This window comes from Galeopterus variegatus, unplaced genomic scaffold (genome assembly GCF_000696425.1).
Source record: "Galeopterus variegatus unplaced genomic scaffold, G_variegatus-3.0.2 Scaffold5012, whole genome shotgun sequence".
In the NCBI taxonomy this organism is placed as follows: domain Eukaryota; kingdom Metazoa; phylum Chordata; class Mammalia; order Dermoptera; family Cynocephalidae; genus Galeopterus; species Galeopterus variegatus.
In genome coordinates, this window is record NW_007731123.1 from 31,788 (window position 1) to 53,286 (window position 21,499).

Genomic DNA, 21,499 nt, shown 5'->3' on the forward strand with positions numbered 1-21,499 from the left:
AGGAAAAAAAAAAAAAAAAAAAAAAAAAAAAAAAAAAAAAAGAATGTCCAAATACGGACACATGCAGCGAAGTGTTGGAAATTAGTAGTGGGAGCTTGTGACAGTTCTCTCCCCACTGCTTGTTCATCCTAAAGCACAAATCTCAACTAGCATTTTAGACGGAGAAAGAGTTCAGTAATATAGCACTTACTGATGTCCTTGTCATTGTGTATTGGTCAGGTTCCCAAGGAGATGGGGATGAAGCACTTTTAGGGGAAAGGGCAAAAAGCAGGGGGGCCGGCCCGGTGGCGCACTGCTACAGTGCACCGCTTGGTAGCACGGCGGCGCTCCCGCGAGGGTTCGGATCCCACATACAGACCGGTTCCCGCTCACTGGCTGAGTGAGGGGCGGGCACAGCACCGAGGGTTGCGATCCCGTTGCCGGTCCCGGTCTGGTACGGGCACGACACTGAGGGTTGTGGTCTGTTGCCAGACATGAAAAAAGACAAAAAGGAAAACAAACAAACAAACAAACAAACAAAACCAAAAAAAAAAAAAAAGCAGGGGTGGGCAGAGGGAGAAGTTGGGCTGTGAAGCAGTCTCAAAAAGGCCTCCGCAGACTGTATGCTCTGGCTCTCCAGAGACTTCCCTAGTGTGCCTGGGGGACCGGGCCTTATTACCTACTGTTGACCAGTCATTAGACACAGCAAGAGAGCAGAACTTTGGGCGAAGCTGGCTCGAAATCTGCATCAACCTATGGCACACTCCCCTGCCTTTTTAAATAGCACACATTGAGCACAGTTTAAATTTTTCTCGATGATCTAGGGTTATGAAATTATCGCATTGAAACACAATGCGACAGCTTTCTTAGGATTTATTGAGGCGAGTAGAACTGCTTGTCCTGATATCAAATAACCCCAACCTACTACTACTGTTGTGATGTATTTGAATTTTGAACATTTCCATTATTCTTTCTCATTAGTGGACATCTTCTTACTGCTGTCACCATGCTCATAAATATCTGGAAGTCGTTTCTGCCTTTGAACTGACATATTCCAATCTTCTGTGGGCTGAGAATTTAGATAGGTACCCTATTAGAACTGTATCTGAAATAGGATTAAATTCTGAGCAGACACCTGAGAAGTCACATGTCCTGACAGTGCAGGGACCTATTGATACCTGTTCAGGTTCCATGAGTACCTGAGTCTTGCTTACTCTGGGTGAGCTGCTGGCTGTAATCTACGGAGTTGAGACAACCAGATAAAGAACCCCTTAATAACATATGGCGCTCTTGAATAAACCATTCTTCCTCAAATAGAATCAGGTGTGTATTACATAGGTGAGGTAGTTGTCTAGAGCTGAAAAGTTGTTTTTTTTCCCCCAGGCCATTCTTGAGTCTCATCAATATGTCATTATTAAAAGTGGGAGGGCTCGTTCTATGTAGTTAGACTGTAAATAGTTTAACTTAATAATCACTTGGTTATTGCTAATATGCTACTGTTCATAAAACCAATTAATTACAGACGGGCTGGGTATATTCACTGTGCACAGATATTTAAATTCTCTTGGCTATTCATTTATCAAACATTTATTATGTACCAAGTATCATGGTAGATTGTTCACATGATTCACCTCCTTTAGTTCCTAAACAACCTAATGAAGCACTCAAAACTATCCTCATATTTCAGATGAGGCAACAGAGGCTCTTAGAGTTTATGACTTGTCCAAGGCCAAAAAGCTAATAAACCACAGAGCTAAGATTCAAATCCAGTTTGGTCATATTTTAAACTTCTTTCCACTCTTATATTCTACTCGCATTAAGCATTAATTAACTCATTTGATGAGATAAGGAACTTAAATTTATAAAAACCTGTATGTCATATAAATAACTAGTTTTTGTTACCATATTATTATTCTAAATTTGTTCCATTTTCTAAGGTCAGATAAAAGTTTATTATAACTTTTTTAAAGTTCTAGATTCATGTTCCCATAGAAAATCTATGAAAATAAAACAAATATACTAAGATCTGATCACTTTGAGCAGGCAGAAGTACCAATTTCTCAGGTTGTCTCAGATGCCATCCTTGGTAAGTCCAACGTAAGGTCACACACACACACAAAACAAAACAATGAACATGCACACACACACACACACACACACTTCTTCACCCATTCCTTGTTTTTTTCAGGTTTTATCGCCTTTTCTACCAATCCCAACCTGGCTAAAAGAATCCAAACCTTTTATGCATTAGCTCCTGTTGCCACTGTGAAGTATACAAAAAGCCTTTTAAACAAACTTAGATTTATTCCTTCATTCCTTTTCAAGGTATGTAATTCTTTTTCATTAGTTGAATATAAGATACTCAATTGCCTATGGATTTCAAAGTGATGGAAAGAGAGCAAAAACACCTGATGGGCAATGATGTTTATATCCAAAAATGGAACTGAACACATTTGTTTCTTCAACAGCATTGGCCATGTTTGAATCTTCTCTGCAGCCTGTGAGATCCTCATTCCTTTGTTCTTCATTAGCTTTGTGTGGGTTAGGACTGCCTGGGAGTGCTTTTTGCTCCTTCACACATATTTCATTTACCAAGCACTCTACACAGCTGTGTGAGGACAGTGATTCCACTCCTGGGGCAGGGAAGGGGAAATAAAAACAAAATGAAATAGTGAAATAAGAAGCCTAACCCACCAGAGTCATAGAAACTGGGAAGAGGAAGGACAGGAAAGAAAAGAAAGGGAAGAAAAAAGAAGAAAGAGGGGAAAGAAATCAATGATTGAATGCAGCAAATACTTTGAGATTCCTCATCGAATACTCTTGGCTTTCCTAAGGGCTCTTTTTTAAAAGAGCTCCTTCATCTTTAAATGGTGGTTTCGTAGGACAGTAGGGTGGTTTTCAATAAACCATAAATATTAAGTTCCTTATATCGTAGGCATACGTGGTAGGGGATCACTCTTTACTTTTTCCAGTGCTTAATACCAATGATGTCATTTTCTTTTTTGGTTTCATGCTGTTCATTTCGTTTCATTCTGTATTGCCATGTATGTCTAAAGCCTGAGACTTTAACTATAGTCAAGCTACATTTGTAAAACTTTTATTCAAAATCTAAAATTTTCTGATGACCCTGAGTGTATTTACCGACTTCATTGATTTATCATTGATTGCGTTGATTGTACTCAAAAAAAAAAGCATTAAACCTCAAGTCAGAGGCTTGGGTCAGTATTCTAGGTACAATCCAGTTCAAATTAGCCCAAGGTCCTGACTATTAACATCATGATTCTTCATGTATTAAATGGAGATGATAAAAAACCTGCCTTCCTCAAAAAGAGTTGGGGCTAATCCTTTCTATTCTTAAACAACTGAATCTCATTTCTTCTCTAAAAGCTTTGCTGGAAATATGGCTCACAGTCACTATTTCCCCTCCTGTTTTTTTCATAATTTATTGCTGAAATTGCACATCTTGGAACTTAATTATGACAGTCTGCCATGCTGTTTCATCATGTTATTCCATAACTCTTATTATCCCAACTAGATTGTAGCTCTCTGTGTCTTATACTCATTCTCCTCTCAGCAGCCAGTACAGTTATCATTGCAACAGTAGGTACCCACTATTGACATCTTCCCTGCCCATTTCATAGCTTTATTGTGGGGATTAAATGAGAGAAAGTATTGGAAATTCCTAAAATAACATATGGAAATAAAATATCATCAGCCTATAAAAATCACATCTGTATGAGTAGATTAAATAAAATAATGGGTCTTTTCTGCAGCTTGAGGGCTGCAAACCTCTAATGATGCTTTTTTCCTTTTCAGATTATATTTGGTGACAAAATATTCTACCCACACAACTATTTTGATCAATTTCTTGCTACTCAAGTGTGCTCCCGTGAGACACTGGACCTCCTTTGCAGCAATGCCTTATTCATCATTTGTGGATTTGACAATAAGAATTTGAACATGGTTTGTATGCATCATGATTTCTATTCTGAATGTTTTTAGCAACATATTTGATTACTTGTTTCATCATCACTTCGAAATGGTAATTTATAAGAACTAGGAGTAGCTGCAGAATTGTGTTCATGATATCCTGATAAACCCAAGAGAAATCACAAGTCATTGCTCCCAATTTTGTCACCTCCAGCTCCCTTTCATCACCCCCACACCCCCTAAAGTAAAAAGACAGCATGTGGGGAAAAAATAACAACTTACTACTCACTGTGACCACCTAAATAATTGGTGTCACATTTAAATTCTGAGGGAAGGGAACTATATATTTTAGCAGGCTTCTCTGTGGGAAAAATGTCTAGACATTAAAAAAATGTTCTTATAAATGATTTTAATGCTGATAATAATTCTCATAATATTATAAAGCATATTTCAGAGCAGCTATTTATGTAAGACCTTGCCCATATTCTTTATCTACTTTTTCGCTCACTTTGCATTGAGTTGGGATTTTAAAACATACATGAGAAAATGCAATATAATAAACTAGTTAGTACAAATTCAGATCAGCCTAAATTCAAATCCTGTCTTTGGAACTGACTTAAACTCCTCTGTCTTGGTTTCCTCACCCACAAAATGGGCTATTATGAAGATCAAATGAGCTAATATAGGTAAAGCATACAGAACAAAGTACATAGCACATAGCAATTTCATGTTTTGCTACCATTACCAATATGCATAGATAACTATCCTCACTCACAATCGTCATTTTAGTTATTTACCCTTGAACACCTAGGAAAATCAAGTTCATTGTTAAGAAAGTATAATTCTATGAAGTGTTGTAGTTACTGGGAACACATTGGTGAAAAGACAGACATGGCTCTTGGATTTATGGAGATCTAGGAGATTCAGTTCTCTTTCTCAATACTGGTGATCATCTCTGTGCATAATACATACATATATATATGTACACATATATATTATAATAATATATAATATCTGAAACTTTCACTGGTCCCCACTTAGGACAGTAGATAAGGGCCCCCTTTCCCTCTCTTAGAAGGGAGTCCCTCTCCATGATTCTGGGCATATTTGTCATTCCCTATGTAGACTCAAACAGAACGCTTCATCACACTAAGAAAAAGCAGTACGGATAATTGTATTCCATCAATAAGAGTCTTACAAAAAAAAAATAGTTAAATAGAGATACAAGGAACAAACGAAAGTAGAGATTTTGTCTTCTGCCTGATAATTATGTAGAGAAAGACTCTGGTCCCTTGTGAAGATGGTCAATTTGTTTGACTCCATCCACAGTCTTCTCTACAGTGGCATTAAGATCCACTGTGAACTGGCCTACACAATCCAAGAAGGGGACTCCAGTTTGCTGCCTGGAGTCTGAGCAAGGTAGATTAGGGTCCCAATAAGACAGCATGATTAGAAAATATATGTCATGACAGTCATGCATATATTAGTAGCTCATACATATTAAAGTTCTGCAAAGCAAGAATCCTGTGTGTAAATGTTTAATTTATGGTACTCTGGCTCTGGGCAGAAGAGAATAAAAAGCTGAGAATTTAGACTCAGAGACCTAGATTAAAGTCTCTGGCTCTACTCTGTTACTATCTGTGTGACATTGGATATTTCTTTAAACTTCTTTGAGCCCCAATTTCCATTTTGATAAAATGGAGATAAGTTCTTCTCATTGAGTGGCTACAGATTAAATGAATCAACACTCATGCAATTGCACTTTGCAAATTCTAAAGTGACGTACAAATGTGTTGCTCATATCCTTTCAATAAATGTTGCTCTTCAACATTTTACCTGATCAAAAAACTTAGATCTTAGTTGTTTCTGAGAAACTGAATATGTGTCTAAGTGTGCATGTGTATATGTGTGTGTTTGGTTTCTAGAGTCGCTTGGATGTGTACCTGTCACATAATCCAGCAGGAACTTCTGTTCAAAACATGCTCCACTGGACCCAGGTATAATTTCTCAAATATTGTCAAGACCTATTTTGTGAGCCTGAACCCTTTGCATTTACCTAAAGCACATTCTTAAAATATTCTGTCATATAATCCTAGCAGGTGATTTTTCTGGCATATGACTACCATATGAAAATAACGATCAATCCATATGAATGAAGATCTGAGGAAAACAGGTGCATTGGTAGCAAAAAAGAAATGATTTTTATGACTTAGTATACAAGAAAAATTACTTCAAGCAAAGCTGCATTTAAACTTGCATAAATACCTTGTCTTCAACGATGAATAATCTTGAGAATGAGAAAAATATTTTCTCATAATTGTTTGAATTGAAAATGAACTTCTTGGAAATGTTCTAGTTTTATTTTTCACATAATAAGGAGAATTTTTATGTCTTTATATTTTTAATTTTTTTATCTTAGGCTGTTAAGTCTGGGAAATTCCAAGCTTTTGATTGGGGAAGCCCAATTCAGAACATGATGCACTATAATCAGGTAAGCTTTTTAAAGTTTAAATTATTCACATTTGAAAGACAAAAGTATAAAAGGCTAAATAAAAAAATATGATAACCATGCATCTATTTTCCAAGAAAGACGTTCATGTCCATTCTCCCATTCTCCCACGTGATCGTGCCCCCATGTTCCAGCTATGCTCATTCGAGCTGTCCTCACAGCATCACACCCCCACGTGAGGAACTTCCCAGAACTTACCACCACCCTCTGCCATTACGTAGAGTTACCCTGCATCCCAGTCCCCCCGGCATGCTGTTCTTTCCTTTCTTAAGTGCAATTAACTGATATAATAAACTCGTAGTTCTAACTGTTCGTGAGATGGCACTGGAATCTCTGATCTCCTTAAACAATACCCTCCCCTTTATTGAGTGATTTCACTGGAACACATTCCCATATAGAAAAAAGACAATGTGCTTGCAGTTCAAGGCTGGAAACATTTTTTTTCAGCAGGCAGGGGCCTTATGGAATAGGCAGATGTACGGAGCAGTCCTTACATTTGTTGTAGTACAAAGAATCCACACTTCAGAGTTCAACTTTCCTGCTGTCGATATGAGCTTGGGCAATAATTTCTTCATCTCTCTACCCAGACTCAGAGAGTTATTGATAGGATTTAATGGGATAATACCAATAAGCCCCTAGCTCAGGGTAAAGTCTCAGGTTATCACCGACTAATTCTGAACAAGTACCTTGCATTATTTTGAATCCTCTCCTCTTCCTCTTCATCTATACCAATTTTTCCGTCTGTGTAGTACCTGGAAGACTCTAGTAATTTTCATCTGTTACCATGACTCAAAGTTTTAAAGGGATTTATATGTTTTTATAACAATATCCTATGTATACAGAAAATGCATCCCCCTTTATCGACTCTAGTAATTTTCATCTGTTACCATGACTCAAAGTTTAAAAGGGATTTATATGTTTTTATAACAATATCCTATGTATACAGAAAATGCATCCCCCTTTATTTTACATTTTTTACGTCTTTAAAGAGATTTTCAGAGCACCGCAAGATCAAACTTTTGTTGAAAATGTTTTTTCCCAACCATCACCTCCTCAAATCCCCCAAACATACTCTTGCTTTGAATTTATCTTTCTAGCAGGCTGTAATACTAGTAATCAGAGGACTTATTCTCAAAGTGCCAGGTGAGACCTGGAATACCCAATTCCTAAGTCCACCCTCTTTCTAACCAAGCCAATAACAGTTCAGATTGGTCTTTAACTAATTGAAGCAGTGACACCAATTTAAGAGCCAGAACTAGCATGTAGGAAATTCTTTGAACAATGAGATGTAAGTTAAAAAAAAATGGACTTATAATTAAGGATATTCTCCACACTATTTGCTTTTCCTCCAATATATAAGAGAAAATAATAGAAAGTGTTAAAATATTAGAAAGAATTACATATGATAACATATTTTACTATGGCAAGTTGGCTATTACATAAAATGAGAATAGACAAACTTTTAGTATATTTGATTAGTATTCTTAAAAATATGGTCTAAAAAATTTAACAAAATTCTTTCTAGACAGTGAAAAATTAGAGATGATTCTCTTGTTCCCTTTCCTGTTTTATGAACTTCTATAACATCTATGTGTAAATGGTGATTTTCTAGAAATAGGAAATGGGGGTGATGATACCATTTCTCTAAACTTGAAGAAATAGTTTTTAAAATCAGGTAAATATTCAACAATTACAGCTATTTAACTGAACCGACTGACCTGTCCGCTGACAATACCTGGAAGTCAATGCAAAGCCAAAATAAGCCAAGACATTTTGAGATCATGCTTTAGTATGTTTGGGTAGAAGCAATCTGTTACAATTATGATCTAATCAAATCTACTTCTTTCAGCTTGGGTTGAAATCTAGGTTTTTCATTTGCAAGGATTGTTGTCTAAAGCCTTGCTATTCAGAGCACGGTTTGGGACCAGCAGCATCAGCATCACTTACAAATGCACAATCTCAGGTCTTCCCCCAAATCTACTGAAACAGAATCTTCATTTTAACATGATCCCCAGGTGATTCACAGGCCCATTAGAGTTTGAGAAGCACCGGTCTAGAACATATTGCTCTATGGATAAAGGTGACTTTCTCTAAGCAGTCATCTATAAAAGATATGTGTATATACGTATATATCAAAATGTAAAATTTACCTATAAAACTAAGACAGTTAATGTTATATGATCTACTTAAAGAATTCTTATTGGTTTTAAAATTCGCTTACCTAAACTCTGGCTCTTTCTCCTGTGTTTTTAGCCCACACCTCCCTACTATAATTTGACAGCTGTGGATGTGCCAGTTGCAGTGTGGAGCGGTGGCAATGACTGGTTGGCTGACCCCCAAGATGTTGATAATTTGCTTCCAAAACTCCCCAATCTCATTTACCACAAGAAGATTCCTCCTTACAATCACTTGGATTTTATCTGGGCAATAAATGCCCCTCAAGAAGTTTATAATGAAATTGTTTCTATGATGGCAGAAGACAAAAAGTAATTCTGGATTTAAAGAATAATCCATTTAGTTTTTCAAAATACTTTCTTCTCTCATACATAGTTTTCTGTAATGTTTAAAATGTAGTGCTCCTTTCTATAATTTTGATTTTAGAAATATACTGGCATCAACAAACTTCCAATTTGCCATTTGGAATTTTTTTTTAATTTAAAGAAATTTTATTTTTCACTTAGAAATTTATCTAGAAACACCTGAGAGAACACATCCCTGGGCAGGTGAAACTTCTCTTCCCATCTTCCCATTCAGTCTCTTCTAAACTCCACTTCAATTATGAGCCATGAACCATGAGTGTTGCCAGAAGACAGTCCTGGGGTTGAATACTGAGTCCTCTTATGTACACTTGACACTGAGTAAATTGCTTTCTATAGTCTATGAAGTTCACTCTCTCCATCAGTACAGGGGGGACATCACTTGTTCTTTTACAAGTGTAACCCCATGGAAAGGTCAACTGGGATATAAACTAAATCAAGGTCAGCTCACTTTCACTTCTCAGGAAAAGAACAAGAGTAGGTTGGGAAGCAACAGGCAACCCCAACCCCAATTTGGGAAGTTGGGAGGTAGAGGATGTGCTCTATTATTATTACTATTGTTCCCCCCTCATCTCCTTGGACCTCGACCATGAAACAGGCACAAGTCTTTTGTGTTGTAGTTTCATATCATTGAAATTTTGCAGATTATATTCCAGTAGTATCACTTATCAACAATATTGACTTTAAAAAATTTTTTTTGTTTATTATGAATATTCATAACATACAAATCTAATTGTCACCCCTCATGCCCATGATGTGAGGGCCAGATTCATACTGGCAGAATGCCCATTACCAGAAATTACTTTTGTACCCTGTATCCCTCACCCAATTATTCCCCAACCTCCCTCCTCATCCCCCTTGTCCCCCCACTCCACTTTGTAGCCCTAGGAATGCTCCCTCCCTCTGTAAGACCACAGCACTACTGTGGTCTTTCTTTCCTTACTTCCATTCTCTCTTAGCTTCCACATATGAGTGAGCACATGTGGTATTTATCCCTCTGTGCTTTGCTTATTTCACTCAACATAAGTTTCTCCAGGCTCAACAGTGAGTGTTGTTGCAAATTGGAGTATTTCATTCTTTGTTATGGCAGAGTAGTATGGCATGGTGTATATATACCAGTTTCCTTATCCAATCATCCATCGATGGACATTTAGGTTGGTTCCATATCTTGGCTATTGCACTCCCACGTTCATCACAGCTCTGTTAACATTATTGACATTCTTGGCCAGATAATGTTTTATTGTTGGGGCTGTCCTCGGTATTGCGTGATGTTAAGCAGCATCTCTTATCTCTACCCACTAGATGTCAGTAGCACACACACCAAGAGGTGACACACAAATATATCTCCAGATACTGACGAATATCACCTTAGGGGCAAAATTGCCCACACACTCCTGTAAATTATAACCTTGATCGGATTAAGATTTTAAAAAATACTTAATAGACCATGTTCTGTTCTTCTACAATGAGGCTCAATATGCCTAGCTGTCTCTCTCTGTTTTTTTTTTTTTTAATGTCAGAGGCTACTGCTTTTCAATACCCAGATCTAATAGCTCCTTAGGGGTTAGAAAATCATAACATTCTAATTTAATCAGTTCTATTTTATTTATAAGCTGGGATGCTTCCATAAAAAGAAAATTTTCTTCATATGCTATTTGATTACCCAAAAATGCATGATTCTTTCCCTTTATTTACCAATTTCCAAAACTTTTCTTCTTTCAGTATCATAATGAATGATTTTATGCATATTTGATGTTTTAATTCAATGTAATTACTATCCTTACTTAAATTATTCCCTTTTTTACTTATGATATCCTTAATAAATGGATCCCAAAGTCCTTTTGACTAAACCTGTCATCTTGCGTATTGACTGCCTCTGCTCAATTATTTCTTTAAGGGTTCCTGTCTCTTTTTAGTGTGTTATTACAAAATCATATCCTACAAGTGAGGGGGATCATTGTCATTGGGTTGGTCACTGTTTTTAAGCCTTTTCAACTAAGAAACATACATAATTTTTTTAAGATCAAATATATCAAAAGTTCATATTCTTATTTCTTTCAATACTTTAAAAAATATATCAGCTCTTGATCTCCTTCTTTATCCTGATAGCTGGTTGGATGTTTCCAGTGGCATCTTAAATAGTCTTCCTTCCTCTACACTTTACATTCCAAACTGATTCCTCAAATTCTTTCTATTCCTCAACCTCAGGTTCAAATTCTTCAACCTGCCATTCAAAATCCTCATAAATCTTACTTACCCATACTCTTTCACAACTACTTCAACTAGGAGCCTCCCTTCCGATCAAACTGTTTCTTCATTATTCCTTGAATGTACCTGTAGCTGGCACTATATTATTGTCCACATTCCCCTCCAAAATTTTTCCTTACTGACTTGGGGATTGCAAGTAGTTTTCTATGCCTCTGTGCCTAACTCACATGAAGACCAATATATATAAACAGAGAACTATGTTTCAATCTAAATCTACTAGAAATAATATAACTCATTCTTTAAAATCATAGTATTTTTATTTTGTTTCTAAAAATGTTTTTAATTTTAACAACTACTTGTACGTATTTGCGGGGTACAATGTGTTGTTTTAATACAAGCAAATCACTGTATTTTTAAGTCAGAAGAGACCTAATCAAAGAAGATAAAAAGAGAAAAGAAGAGAACTAAGCATTATCTTGTCTAATCCTATCATTTTCCAAGCAAGGATATTAAAATTCATAGAGGGTTTGCACCTTGATAAAAGTCATACAGTTGCCATTGTCAGAGCTGGAATCCACATCTCCTCATATGTGGACTCTTCTATTTCTGCTGCACAAGGCTTACGTGAATAGCTCTGTTACATTGTCAAATTAACCCATTTCTAGAATTATCTGAAGGGGAAAATGGGGGAGGCCACATGGCTGAGGATTTATGAAGTATTACTAACGGTAATATCCGAGTTCCTAGGTTCCACACAGAAATCTGACAGGAAAATATGCTACTTTATTGTCAGTGAGCTTTCTCTGAAATCATGAGAGAAAGAAAGTGTTAAGGAGGAGGATAAACACTAGAATGCAAAAGAAGGAATGGAGGCAAGAAGGAAGTAAAGAAAGAAAGATATTCGAAGGCACAGAGGGGACCTGAGCTTCCTGGTGCAAACCTCATCTGCTTTGCCATGTCTCAGTTGGCCATTGTCCTAGCCCTAAGCAAGAAGATCAGATTGTAAAAGGTGTATATAATCTAAGCCAAACCAGGAAAGGTATTTAACGCAAACAAGATGAGGCCCCTCTAGAATTTTCTTTTGAAAGTAGCAATCTGAAAAATAAGTAAAAGTACAGATGAGGTGAACTATCTGCTTAAATAACCCACCCTAAGAAGTAGTTTTCAAATGAGTTGCTAATGATACTAGTGAGTACAAAATCGTCATCAAGAATATTATTCTGCTATAGCTAAAATAAACTGTAAAACAATTCAAGATATCATCACGAGGTAATGCCATAATAAGGTCTACAGCAAGAATGAATATACAAAAACCTAAAACTAGTTTGAAGGTGGGGAAAATTAAATACATTCTTTAAAAGTTATTTTTAATTGACAAATACTTTTAATTGTACACTTGTACATATTTGTACAACTACAAATATGTACAATTATTGTAGTTGTACAAATATGTACAATTATTAATTGTACAATTATGTACAATTATTAATTAACTACAAATATGTACAAATATGTACAATTATTGTAGTTGTACAAATATGTACAATTATTAATTGTATCTGCAACATGTAATGATCAAATCAGGATAGTTAGGATATCTAGCACTTAAAACATTTATCATTTCTTTGTGTTGAGAACATACAAAGGCTTTTCTTTAAGTCGTTTGAAAGTATACAATAAGTTATTGTTAACTAGAGTCACCCTGCAGTATGTACATTTGAAGAATCAGTTCAGCGAAATTGTTATAAACATAAACTGGAGGGGCCGGCCTGTGGCTCACTCGGGAGAGTGTGGTGCTGATAACACCAAGGCCACGGGTTCGGATCCCATATAGGGATGGCCGGTTAGCTCATTGGCTGAGTGTGGTGCTCACATAAACATAAACTGGAGAGTCAGAGTGACTGGGTTCAAGTTCCTGATCAGCCATTTAATAAATGGAGAAATTTATTAACCTCATAAGCCTTAATTTCCCTCAGTGGAAATAATAAGAGTATCAACCTCACAGAGTCACAGAGTTGTCGTGAGGATTTCTGTATTAATTTCTTGAATAAATACCAATTGAGTGGCTTCTCTATGCTAGATATGCTAACACAGTTAGTGCATGATCCATGCTAGCACTCAATTAATATTACTCATTATTATTATTTTTATAGCTCAAAGGCACTATCTGTTTAGATCATTTCCTGTGCTCTCACATACCAGGCAATCTTCTTATAGTAACTTAGCTTCAAGAGGGACTCACCAACTAAGTGAAGAATTCATACAGTGCTCATGTAAGCATCTGATCTACTGAACAGAAAGTAATTTGTCCCCACACGTAAAACATTGATACTCTCGCTTTATCGGGTCTTCCTTGTGATTTGGATTAGTACAAATCAGTTCCTTAAAGCTTAATTATTTAAGTTAACTAATAAAACCATACTCATAAACATAAAAGCCAAAATTTATACATAATTATGAAACCAAGTTAGAACCAATCTAAGGAACCAACTGGCCTCCATCTAATAATTTTAATTTTATGCACTTTGGCAGCTAATGAATTACATTTCTCTGAATTTTAACCCTCTTGTGTAATTATTTCAAGGTTTATTTCCAAGACCAAGATGCATCTGAAAAGTTCTTCTCTCCCCGTACTCATTTGGTTTGCCTGCTCATTCTTCCCAGGTTTTCATCTCATCTGTCATATGATCCTGTTGGCTCTCCAAACCAGAGCTCTTAAACTTGCTGTATCTGTGGGTTCGCTATTTTCAAAAAATTTACGCTTTTCTGAAGTTCTTCAATTCAAGGTTTTTCTGCAAGTCGTAACAATCCACTGTTCTTCACTGGAGCAAACACAACTTGTGTATGCAGTCGACTCAGCAGCACCAGATGACCTGGCTTGCTATTATATTGTTCAATTTATGTCACTGTAGCAAGGTCAGGATCTAAGTGGAGAGATATGACCCAGGAATATTTAATGGGAGTCGGATGGCTCTGCTTTGTGAATTCTTATCTCCTTATCTAAAACATGTTAGATAAGGTTAAAGAACACTGAAGAATAGATGCTCATTGTGTAAGTGTGCATACCATGTGTGTGTATACACACTACATATTTGTAAATATGTATATCTACAAATACATATAAGTATAAATATATATTTTACACAAAATATATTATGTATATTATACATAAAAATGTATAAGTTTTTAAAATTATATGTATTTATACACACTTGCATTTCACTGAGAATGTGTGTATGCAGACACAGGCACACAATCAGAAAAAGAATTACAGGCCGGCCCGGTGGCGCACTGGATAGTGCGCCGCTTGGGAAGCGCGGTGGCGCTCCCGCCCGAGGGTTCGGATCCCACATACAGACCGGTTCCCGCTCACTGGCTGAGCGAGGCGCGGGAGCAACGCCGAGGTTTGCAATCCCATTGCCGGTCCCCGGTCCGGTACGGGGGCAACACTGAGGGTTGCGATCCGTTGCCGGACACGGAAAAAAGACAAAAGACAAAAAAAAAAAAAAGAAAAAAGAAAAAGAATTACATTTCCTTGGATAAATATGCTGCCAAACAATTTCAATCATCTAAGCCTTAATACACCTTTTCTAAGAGCTTCAAAATGTGCATGTTGGTAAATGTGAATTCTGTGCTTCACACCTTTATTTTGAAACACCTCATGGGATATATCTACTATTCTTTAGAATTATAAAGGCTGCTTGAATTCAAAACGGGTAAAATTATAAAGATTAAAAGATTAGGCTCTGCAAATGGCTTGGCTCTAAAGCAAGTTCTAACCAAACATGAGGTGAAAAGGCATTGAAAATCATATCCCAGGGTGTAGGGAAAATGAAGGAAAATGGTCAGGGCCCCTCAGATGTTCAGAATCTTGCCGAGCATTTGATGTAAATATGCACATGTGCCCAGATGTTCCTTGGTTATTACATAATGTAATCGTGCATGTGCACCCAGGTGTCCTGGGTTATGACTTAAGTATAAAGGATGGGTGGCTCTGAACCAGAGGGTCCTCCGTCCCAGGGATGTCCCCGGGGGTGCCACGGGGAGGCCGCTGCGGCTGCCGGAGGCTGTTGCTGCCAGTGCTCCTGGGATGGCCCAAGAGGCTACTGCCACTTCTGCAGCTTCTGCTGCTGCTGCTGCTGCTGCTAAGGATTTAGCTTGTGTCGTCTGCCCATGGCTCCTGGGACCTTTCCCAGTTACCTAGCATGGACCTGCTTGTGAGGGGTCTGGTGACCCAGCCTGGCATCTGAGTGGTTTGTTACCCAGTCTGTACAATGGGTTTGAAGGGTTTGAGGCCTAGCTCTGACAGTACAAATGAAAACTTAGTATAACTAAATGTAAAGCTACTTGAATACGCCACTTGTCAAGTTAGGCAAATCATAACTAAAGCCAAAACATTTCATTGTTTTAGTTACGCTGAATTTTCCATTTATATTGTCCAAACTAGGGGTTAGGGCCCACAGACCCTTCAAACCCATTGTCCAGACTGGGACACCAGACCCCTCACACGCAGGTCAATTCTAGGTAATTGGGAAAGATCCTAGGAGCCACTGGCAGACAACATGAGCTCAGTCCACAGCAGCAGCAGCATCAGTGGCCTCTCAGGGCATCCTGGGGGCACTGGCAGCAACAGGCTCTAGCAGCAGTAACAGCCTCTCTGTACCCCTCCAGGGGCATCTTGAGAATGGGGGGCCCTATGGATCAAAGCCACTTGTCCTTTATACTTAAGTCCATATCCCAGGACACCTGGGTGCACATGCACAATTACATTAGACAATAACCAAGGAGCACCTGGGTGCACGTGCATATCTACATTAAATGTTCAGCAAGATTCTGAACATCTGAGGGGTCCTGACCATTTTCCTATATTTTCCTAACAGTCCACCCCATCAGCATCCCTAGCCGTACAATCTACTCATTCAGAATCTTCTGTAATGTTCCCTTAGCAACCATAAATGACCCTTGCATTCACATAACCTATTCCACCCCAACAATCTCAAAAGTCTTTAGCTTGCTGCAACACCAACTCAAAATTCCAATTCAAAAGTCCAACTCAAGTCCCATCTGAGACTAAAGGCAAAACTCTTTTCAGCTGTGAACCTGTAAAGAGTCAAAAACAAGATAATCTACCTCCAAGATACAGTGGGACAGACACTGGGTACACATTCCCATTCCAGAAGGGAGGAATAGACAAGAAAGAAAAAACAGGCTCCAAACAAATCCAAAACCCAAACAGGGCAAATATTAACCACTGGGGCATCTGGATCCCCAAATCATTAGGCAGCCTCGCTCCTGAAGCTCTGCCAGGTGCAGTCCATTGAACTGCTGTTGTGCCTGCAGCTTTTCCAGGCTGGTGATGCACATTGCCAGCAGCCCCACAGTTCTGGGCTCCTGGTGGCAGTCCTGCCATCCTGTCTCCACTAGACATTTCCTCAGTGGGGTTTCTCTGTGGGGGCTCTGACCCCACTTTTCTGCTCCACATTGCTCTGTAGATGACTTCTGCAGTGGCTCCACCCCTGCAGCAGGTCTCTGCCTGAGTCCCCCAGCTTATTCATACATCTTCCGAAATCTAGGTGGAGGCTGCCATGGCTCCACTGCTCTCACATACGGCTGGCCTCCAAACTTAACACAACGTGAACACCACCAAAGTTTTTGGCTTTTGCTCTTCGGAGGTGCTGAGGCAGGATTGCTCCAGCCAGAGCAGCTAGGATGCAGGGAGCATGCAGGGAGCAGTTTGCTGAGGGCAGCAGTGCCCCAGGTCAGTCCTTCAGAGAAACTCAGTTCTCCTAGGACTCTGTGATGGGAGGGGTGCTCTCCCAAACTTCTAAAATGCCCTCAGAGCATTTTCATTGTCTTGGCTATTAGCATCTAGCTTCCCCATCCCCAGTTCCTGAATTACTTGAATCAGCTCGCTTACACCAGCTATTCACTCACAGTCTTGGGCACTTCTGCAGCATTGGCCCACAGTTCAAACAATTGCATTCACTCAGTCACTCTTTTCTCAGGTTTATAGGACACCTGGCCAGCTATCAGGTTTAAGTGGCACCCTCCGAGACTTCTCGGGTTTAAGTGGCACCTGGCGAGCCATCTGCCTTCGGACAAATGTGACATGTTTACTACATACAAATGTGTTTACTACATTGTCTCCAGAGCACATTACACCATCCACCCCTAGGTCCCATAGCCACAGCAGCTGGGGGTTCTCCCTGTTTCTGCTGCTTTACTGTCTCCCCAAGTCAACTAGTTCAACCTGGGTATGTAGAAGAAAAGTATAACTTTAACATGTGCAATTTGCTTCTGTACAAATGCTTGCTAAAAATTGGAAAACATAACTAATGCCATTTTAAGTAAGGCAGCTTCTAAGGGGTTAAAGTAGAAGCCAAGCATAGTCAAGGCGGGCCCAGGCACGCTAAATTCCAGGAAGAGAGTAATCACCACCCGGTTCCAGGAACTGACCAGTCCCTTATCTAGAGGCCACCTGGCCAGACCACAAGGAAGATAAACGATTGGGAAATACACTGTTCCTTATCGGGGTGCCAGCCCGCTAAAGCCCACCAATAAATCTAAAGGTCACCTCAGATAACCTGTAAGCAGTATACAACTCATCCTGTTGCAAAGGTCTGTCAAAAAAAATGTATAAAAAGTGCTTGTGTTAAGAGCTCGGGGATGCTCTTGTCCAAGAGACTGGGTGACCCCAGCATACTGGAATAAACTCCTCTTGCTTGATTGCAACGGTCTCTGTCTCGTGGTCTTTGTGAAGTGAGCCATCCCGACGTGTGGGATTTGTGCACGGTGCACAAGTCTTACAGGTATACAAGACATAGGTGGTGAACTGAGTCACCTGTGGATCACCCAATGGCTGTCCGTCTGGTCCCATAGGCTGCTCATGCTTCATTTTCTGATGCACAACAGGTCATGCCTGGAGACACATAGTCTCCCCAACTCCCCACTGGGTTGGTTGTCTTCCCTGGTGTGAGGGGCAGGAGTGGCCAGTCGCTGCATGTCATCCTCCAGGATAATTATCAGTGCTTCCAACAACTCTGCTTTCTTCTTCAAATCATCCAGTTGCTGTATTTCATCCACCAACAACTCTGCTTTCTGCTGCAAATCTTGATCAGTTTGCAGCATAGTGAGCAGCAGCCAGGCTCCAGTCAGCAGAAAAGTGGACAACAGGCACCACATGCTCAAGGACAGCCACATTTCCTCCCCCTCCCAAGGGGTTTTCTGCCATGGTGCCTGGTCTATGCTGCCTTGCAATACAGTGAGCAGCAACCAGATCCCGATCAACAGGAAGATGGCCATAGGGCGCAACATGTTCAAAAGTAGCCACATTTCCTCCTTCTTCCAAGGGCTTTCGGCTCCTGTACCTGCTCAGAATCCTGCTGACTATACCAATTGTTGAGCTAGGGTTGGGTCTGGAGCTCACAAACCCTTGACATGCGGGTCTGTGAGCTAGGTAACCGGCAAAGAGATCCTTGGAGTCTTAGTTTGAGATCATGACCACACAGGGCAAACATCTGAGGCAGTACACGCCAGCCAGGTGGCAGCACCGCCCATGTGCACTAACTCCACCCACACACAACTTGCTTACAAAGACTGTGCCACACCACCCCTAACCAGACCTAAGGTGAGGGGGCCTAATTAAATTATTCCATTTTCCCAACATAGTCCATGTTGGCTCACAGTAAAGCAAGCAACAGCCAAACCCCATTCAACAGGAAAGCAGCCACTGGGCACCACATACCCAAGGGTAGCCACATTTCCTCCCCCTCCCAAGGGGCTTTCTGCTCATTTACCTGCTTGGCATCCTACCCATGACACCAATTGCTGGGCTCTTTCACTTGCCTGGAATCCTGCCACGACTACTCCGGTTGTAAAGCTATGCTACTATGCCACTTGTCAAGGCAGGCAAATCACAACTAAAGCCAAAACATTTCATTTTTTTAGTTACACTAAGTTTTCCATTTGTATCATCTGGGCTAGGGGTTAGGGCCCACGGACCTTTCAAACCCATTGTCCAGACTGGGTCACCAGACCCCTCACACACAGGTCCACGCTAGGTAACTGGGAAAGATCCTGGGAGCCATTGGCAGACCACATGAGCTCAGTCCTCAGCAGTGGCAGCGGCAGCATCTCAGAGGGTCCCGGAGGCACTGGCAGCAGCAGCTTGCAGCAACAGCCTCCAGCAGCAGTAGTGGCCTCCCCGTGGCTCCCACCAGGAGCATCCTGGGGGTGGGGGAACCTGTGAATCAGAGCCACTTGTCCTTTATACTTAAGTCCATAACCCAGGACACCTGGGTGCACATGCACAGTTACATTAGACGATAACCAAGGAACACCTAGGCACATGTGCATATTTACGTCAAATGCTCAGCGAGATTCTGGACATCTGAGTGGACCTGACCATTTTCCTATATTTTCCCAACACTAAAATAATGAAACATTTTGGCTTTAGTTGTGAATTGCCTTAACAATATAATTGCCTAAGCAGACAATTAGCATAGCTATAGCCCTTAGGCTGCCATGGGGCAATTTAATTACTTTCTGCCAGATGCATGTCAGAGCAATGATGCATAAAATGTGGTTGAACTTAACCCCCAAACAGGCCAAAAATTAATCTGATTAATTTTTTTTAGGAAAAGCTTCTTTGCCTCTTAAATCTACACTGCTTGGGGAAAATATATCCGTTTAATAAATTTAAATCATATATATTATATTGATATTCATTTAATAAACATTTATATTTAATAAATATTTATCAAGTCAGATACTGTTCTAGGTGCACGAACAAAAGACTCAGTCCTTGTCATCACAGAGCTTACATTTTAGTGGTGATGACTGATAATAAAATATAAATATACATGTGATGATGTCAGGGAAGAATAATTGCTAATAAAATATAGCAGGCTAGGATAAAGGAGTCAAACAAGGCACTATTTTAAGTAGAGTGGCCAGGAAAGGCTCCTCTGAGTAATGACACCTGAGCAGAGAAGTGACTAAGTGAGAGAGATCCATTTAAATTAAGTGATCTGATTCAGTAGGTCTAAACCCTGACAGACTGCAAAGAGTCTTGCAAGCTAACAAGGTAGCCCGCCACAATTTCATGGATGCTGGCAGAAGACAGGAAACTCTTGGGTCACGAGCAAAGAACTCTCTTACTCCTAGCACTGCAAACCTTGTCACCTTCACATTCTCCTTATTCCTCAAGTCCCATAGGATCAAGGCAGAAGCAGACCCAGGTGGCCATTGCACATACAGTGGTCTATGTCACGGTGGAAGTCATAGAGGAAGTCTCTCCCTCCAGGGTAGAGGGCAGGTTTGTTCCTGACCAGTATAATAACCCCAAGTTTAGGAAACCCCCCAATCTTATAAAGGGGCTGTCAGCAAACCTGTTCAATCTTTGCCACAGATGGTGATGTTTTCTTTATTACACTGGTCAGGAACAAACCTGCCCTCTGCCCTGGAGGGAGAGACTTCTTCTATCTTTCAAGGCTGTTAGTTATAATATAAACATCCTTGAAAAGATAGTCTGGAACAAAAACTGATCTAGGTGAAGAAATGCCCTGGAGAATAGACTCCCAACATCAACATTTAGCATACATCAGAATCACCTGGAGGGCTAGAGCCAACCCCAGTGTTCCTGGTTCAGTAGGTCTGGGGTGAGTCTAAGATTCTGCATTTTTAACACCTTCCTAGGTATACTGATGTTATTGGTTAGATATCCCTACGTTGAGAATCACTGTTTTGAGTCTATTAAACAGACCACATTTTGTTGCACTGTTGTTGATTTGCTTTCATTTGGATTTGCCTTATAAAACAAACTCTGCTTCTGGTATTATCTTAATAATCATAACAGTAACCTCATGCCTAACGTTGATATTAATGACATTCCAGTCTATAGCTGCAAGATTCACTGATGGAAGCATGGATGTCAGGCATTGTTTAGAGTGTTGATAATTTTTTTCTTTTATTTTATTTATCCATCTACTATAATATACTGTTAGTTTCTTCAGCTGTAAAAACCTTCTGAAGCCAAAATTGAGTTTTAAATGACCAAGTAGTATTTAGATCTTTCCTATTACACATCGATCCAGAAATCTAAGCCATCAATAAGGAAATATGCTTATGGTTATATAAGAATTGCTGCAAATCTAGCAGTGTTTTGTTTTTAAAGCTCTAAAAATTTAACTGTTTTATGAAATTAATTCCATAAGTGTCCAGTGAGAGACATGCAATAAATAACCCTATGAGGAAAACACTTAATGTTATTTTAAACAGCACTTTTATATTCACTATTTTAACCAAGAAATTTTATAGAAACTATGTGGTTACCAAC

General features: G+C 39.5%; 1 protein-coding gene across 2 annotated transcripts in view; it reads left to right on the forward strand.

The window, feature by feature from the left end:
- LIPF (lipase, gastric) overlaps window positions 1–9,041 on the forward strand; it is an 18,022-nt gene extending 8,981 nt beyond the window's left edge. For both annotated transcript variants that reach the window (XM_008588744.1, XM_008588745.1), the window contains exons 6-10: window positions 2,168–2,304; window positions 3,796–3,942; window positions 5,835–5,906; window positions 6,329–6,400; window positions 8,672–9,041. In XM_008588744.1, the coding sequence (XP_008586966.1) occupies window positions 2,168–2,304; window positions 3,796–3,942; window positions 5,835–5,906; window positions 6,329–6,400; window positions 8,672–8,908 (665 nt within the window). In that variant the 3' untranslated portion in view covers window positions 8,909–9,041. The remainder of the gene's footprint in view (window positions 1–2,167; window positions 2,305–3,795; window positions 3,943–5,834; window positions 5,907–6,328; window positions 6,401–8,671) is intronic.
- Window positions 9,042–21,499: the final 12,458 nt, after the last annotated feature.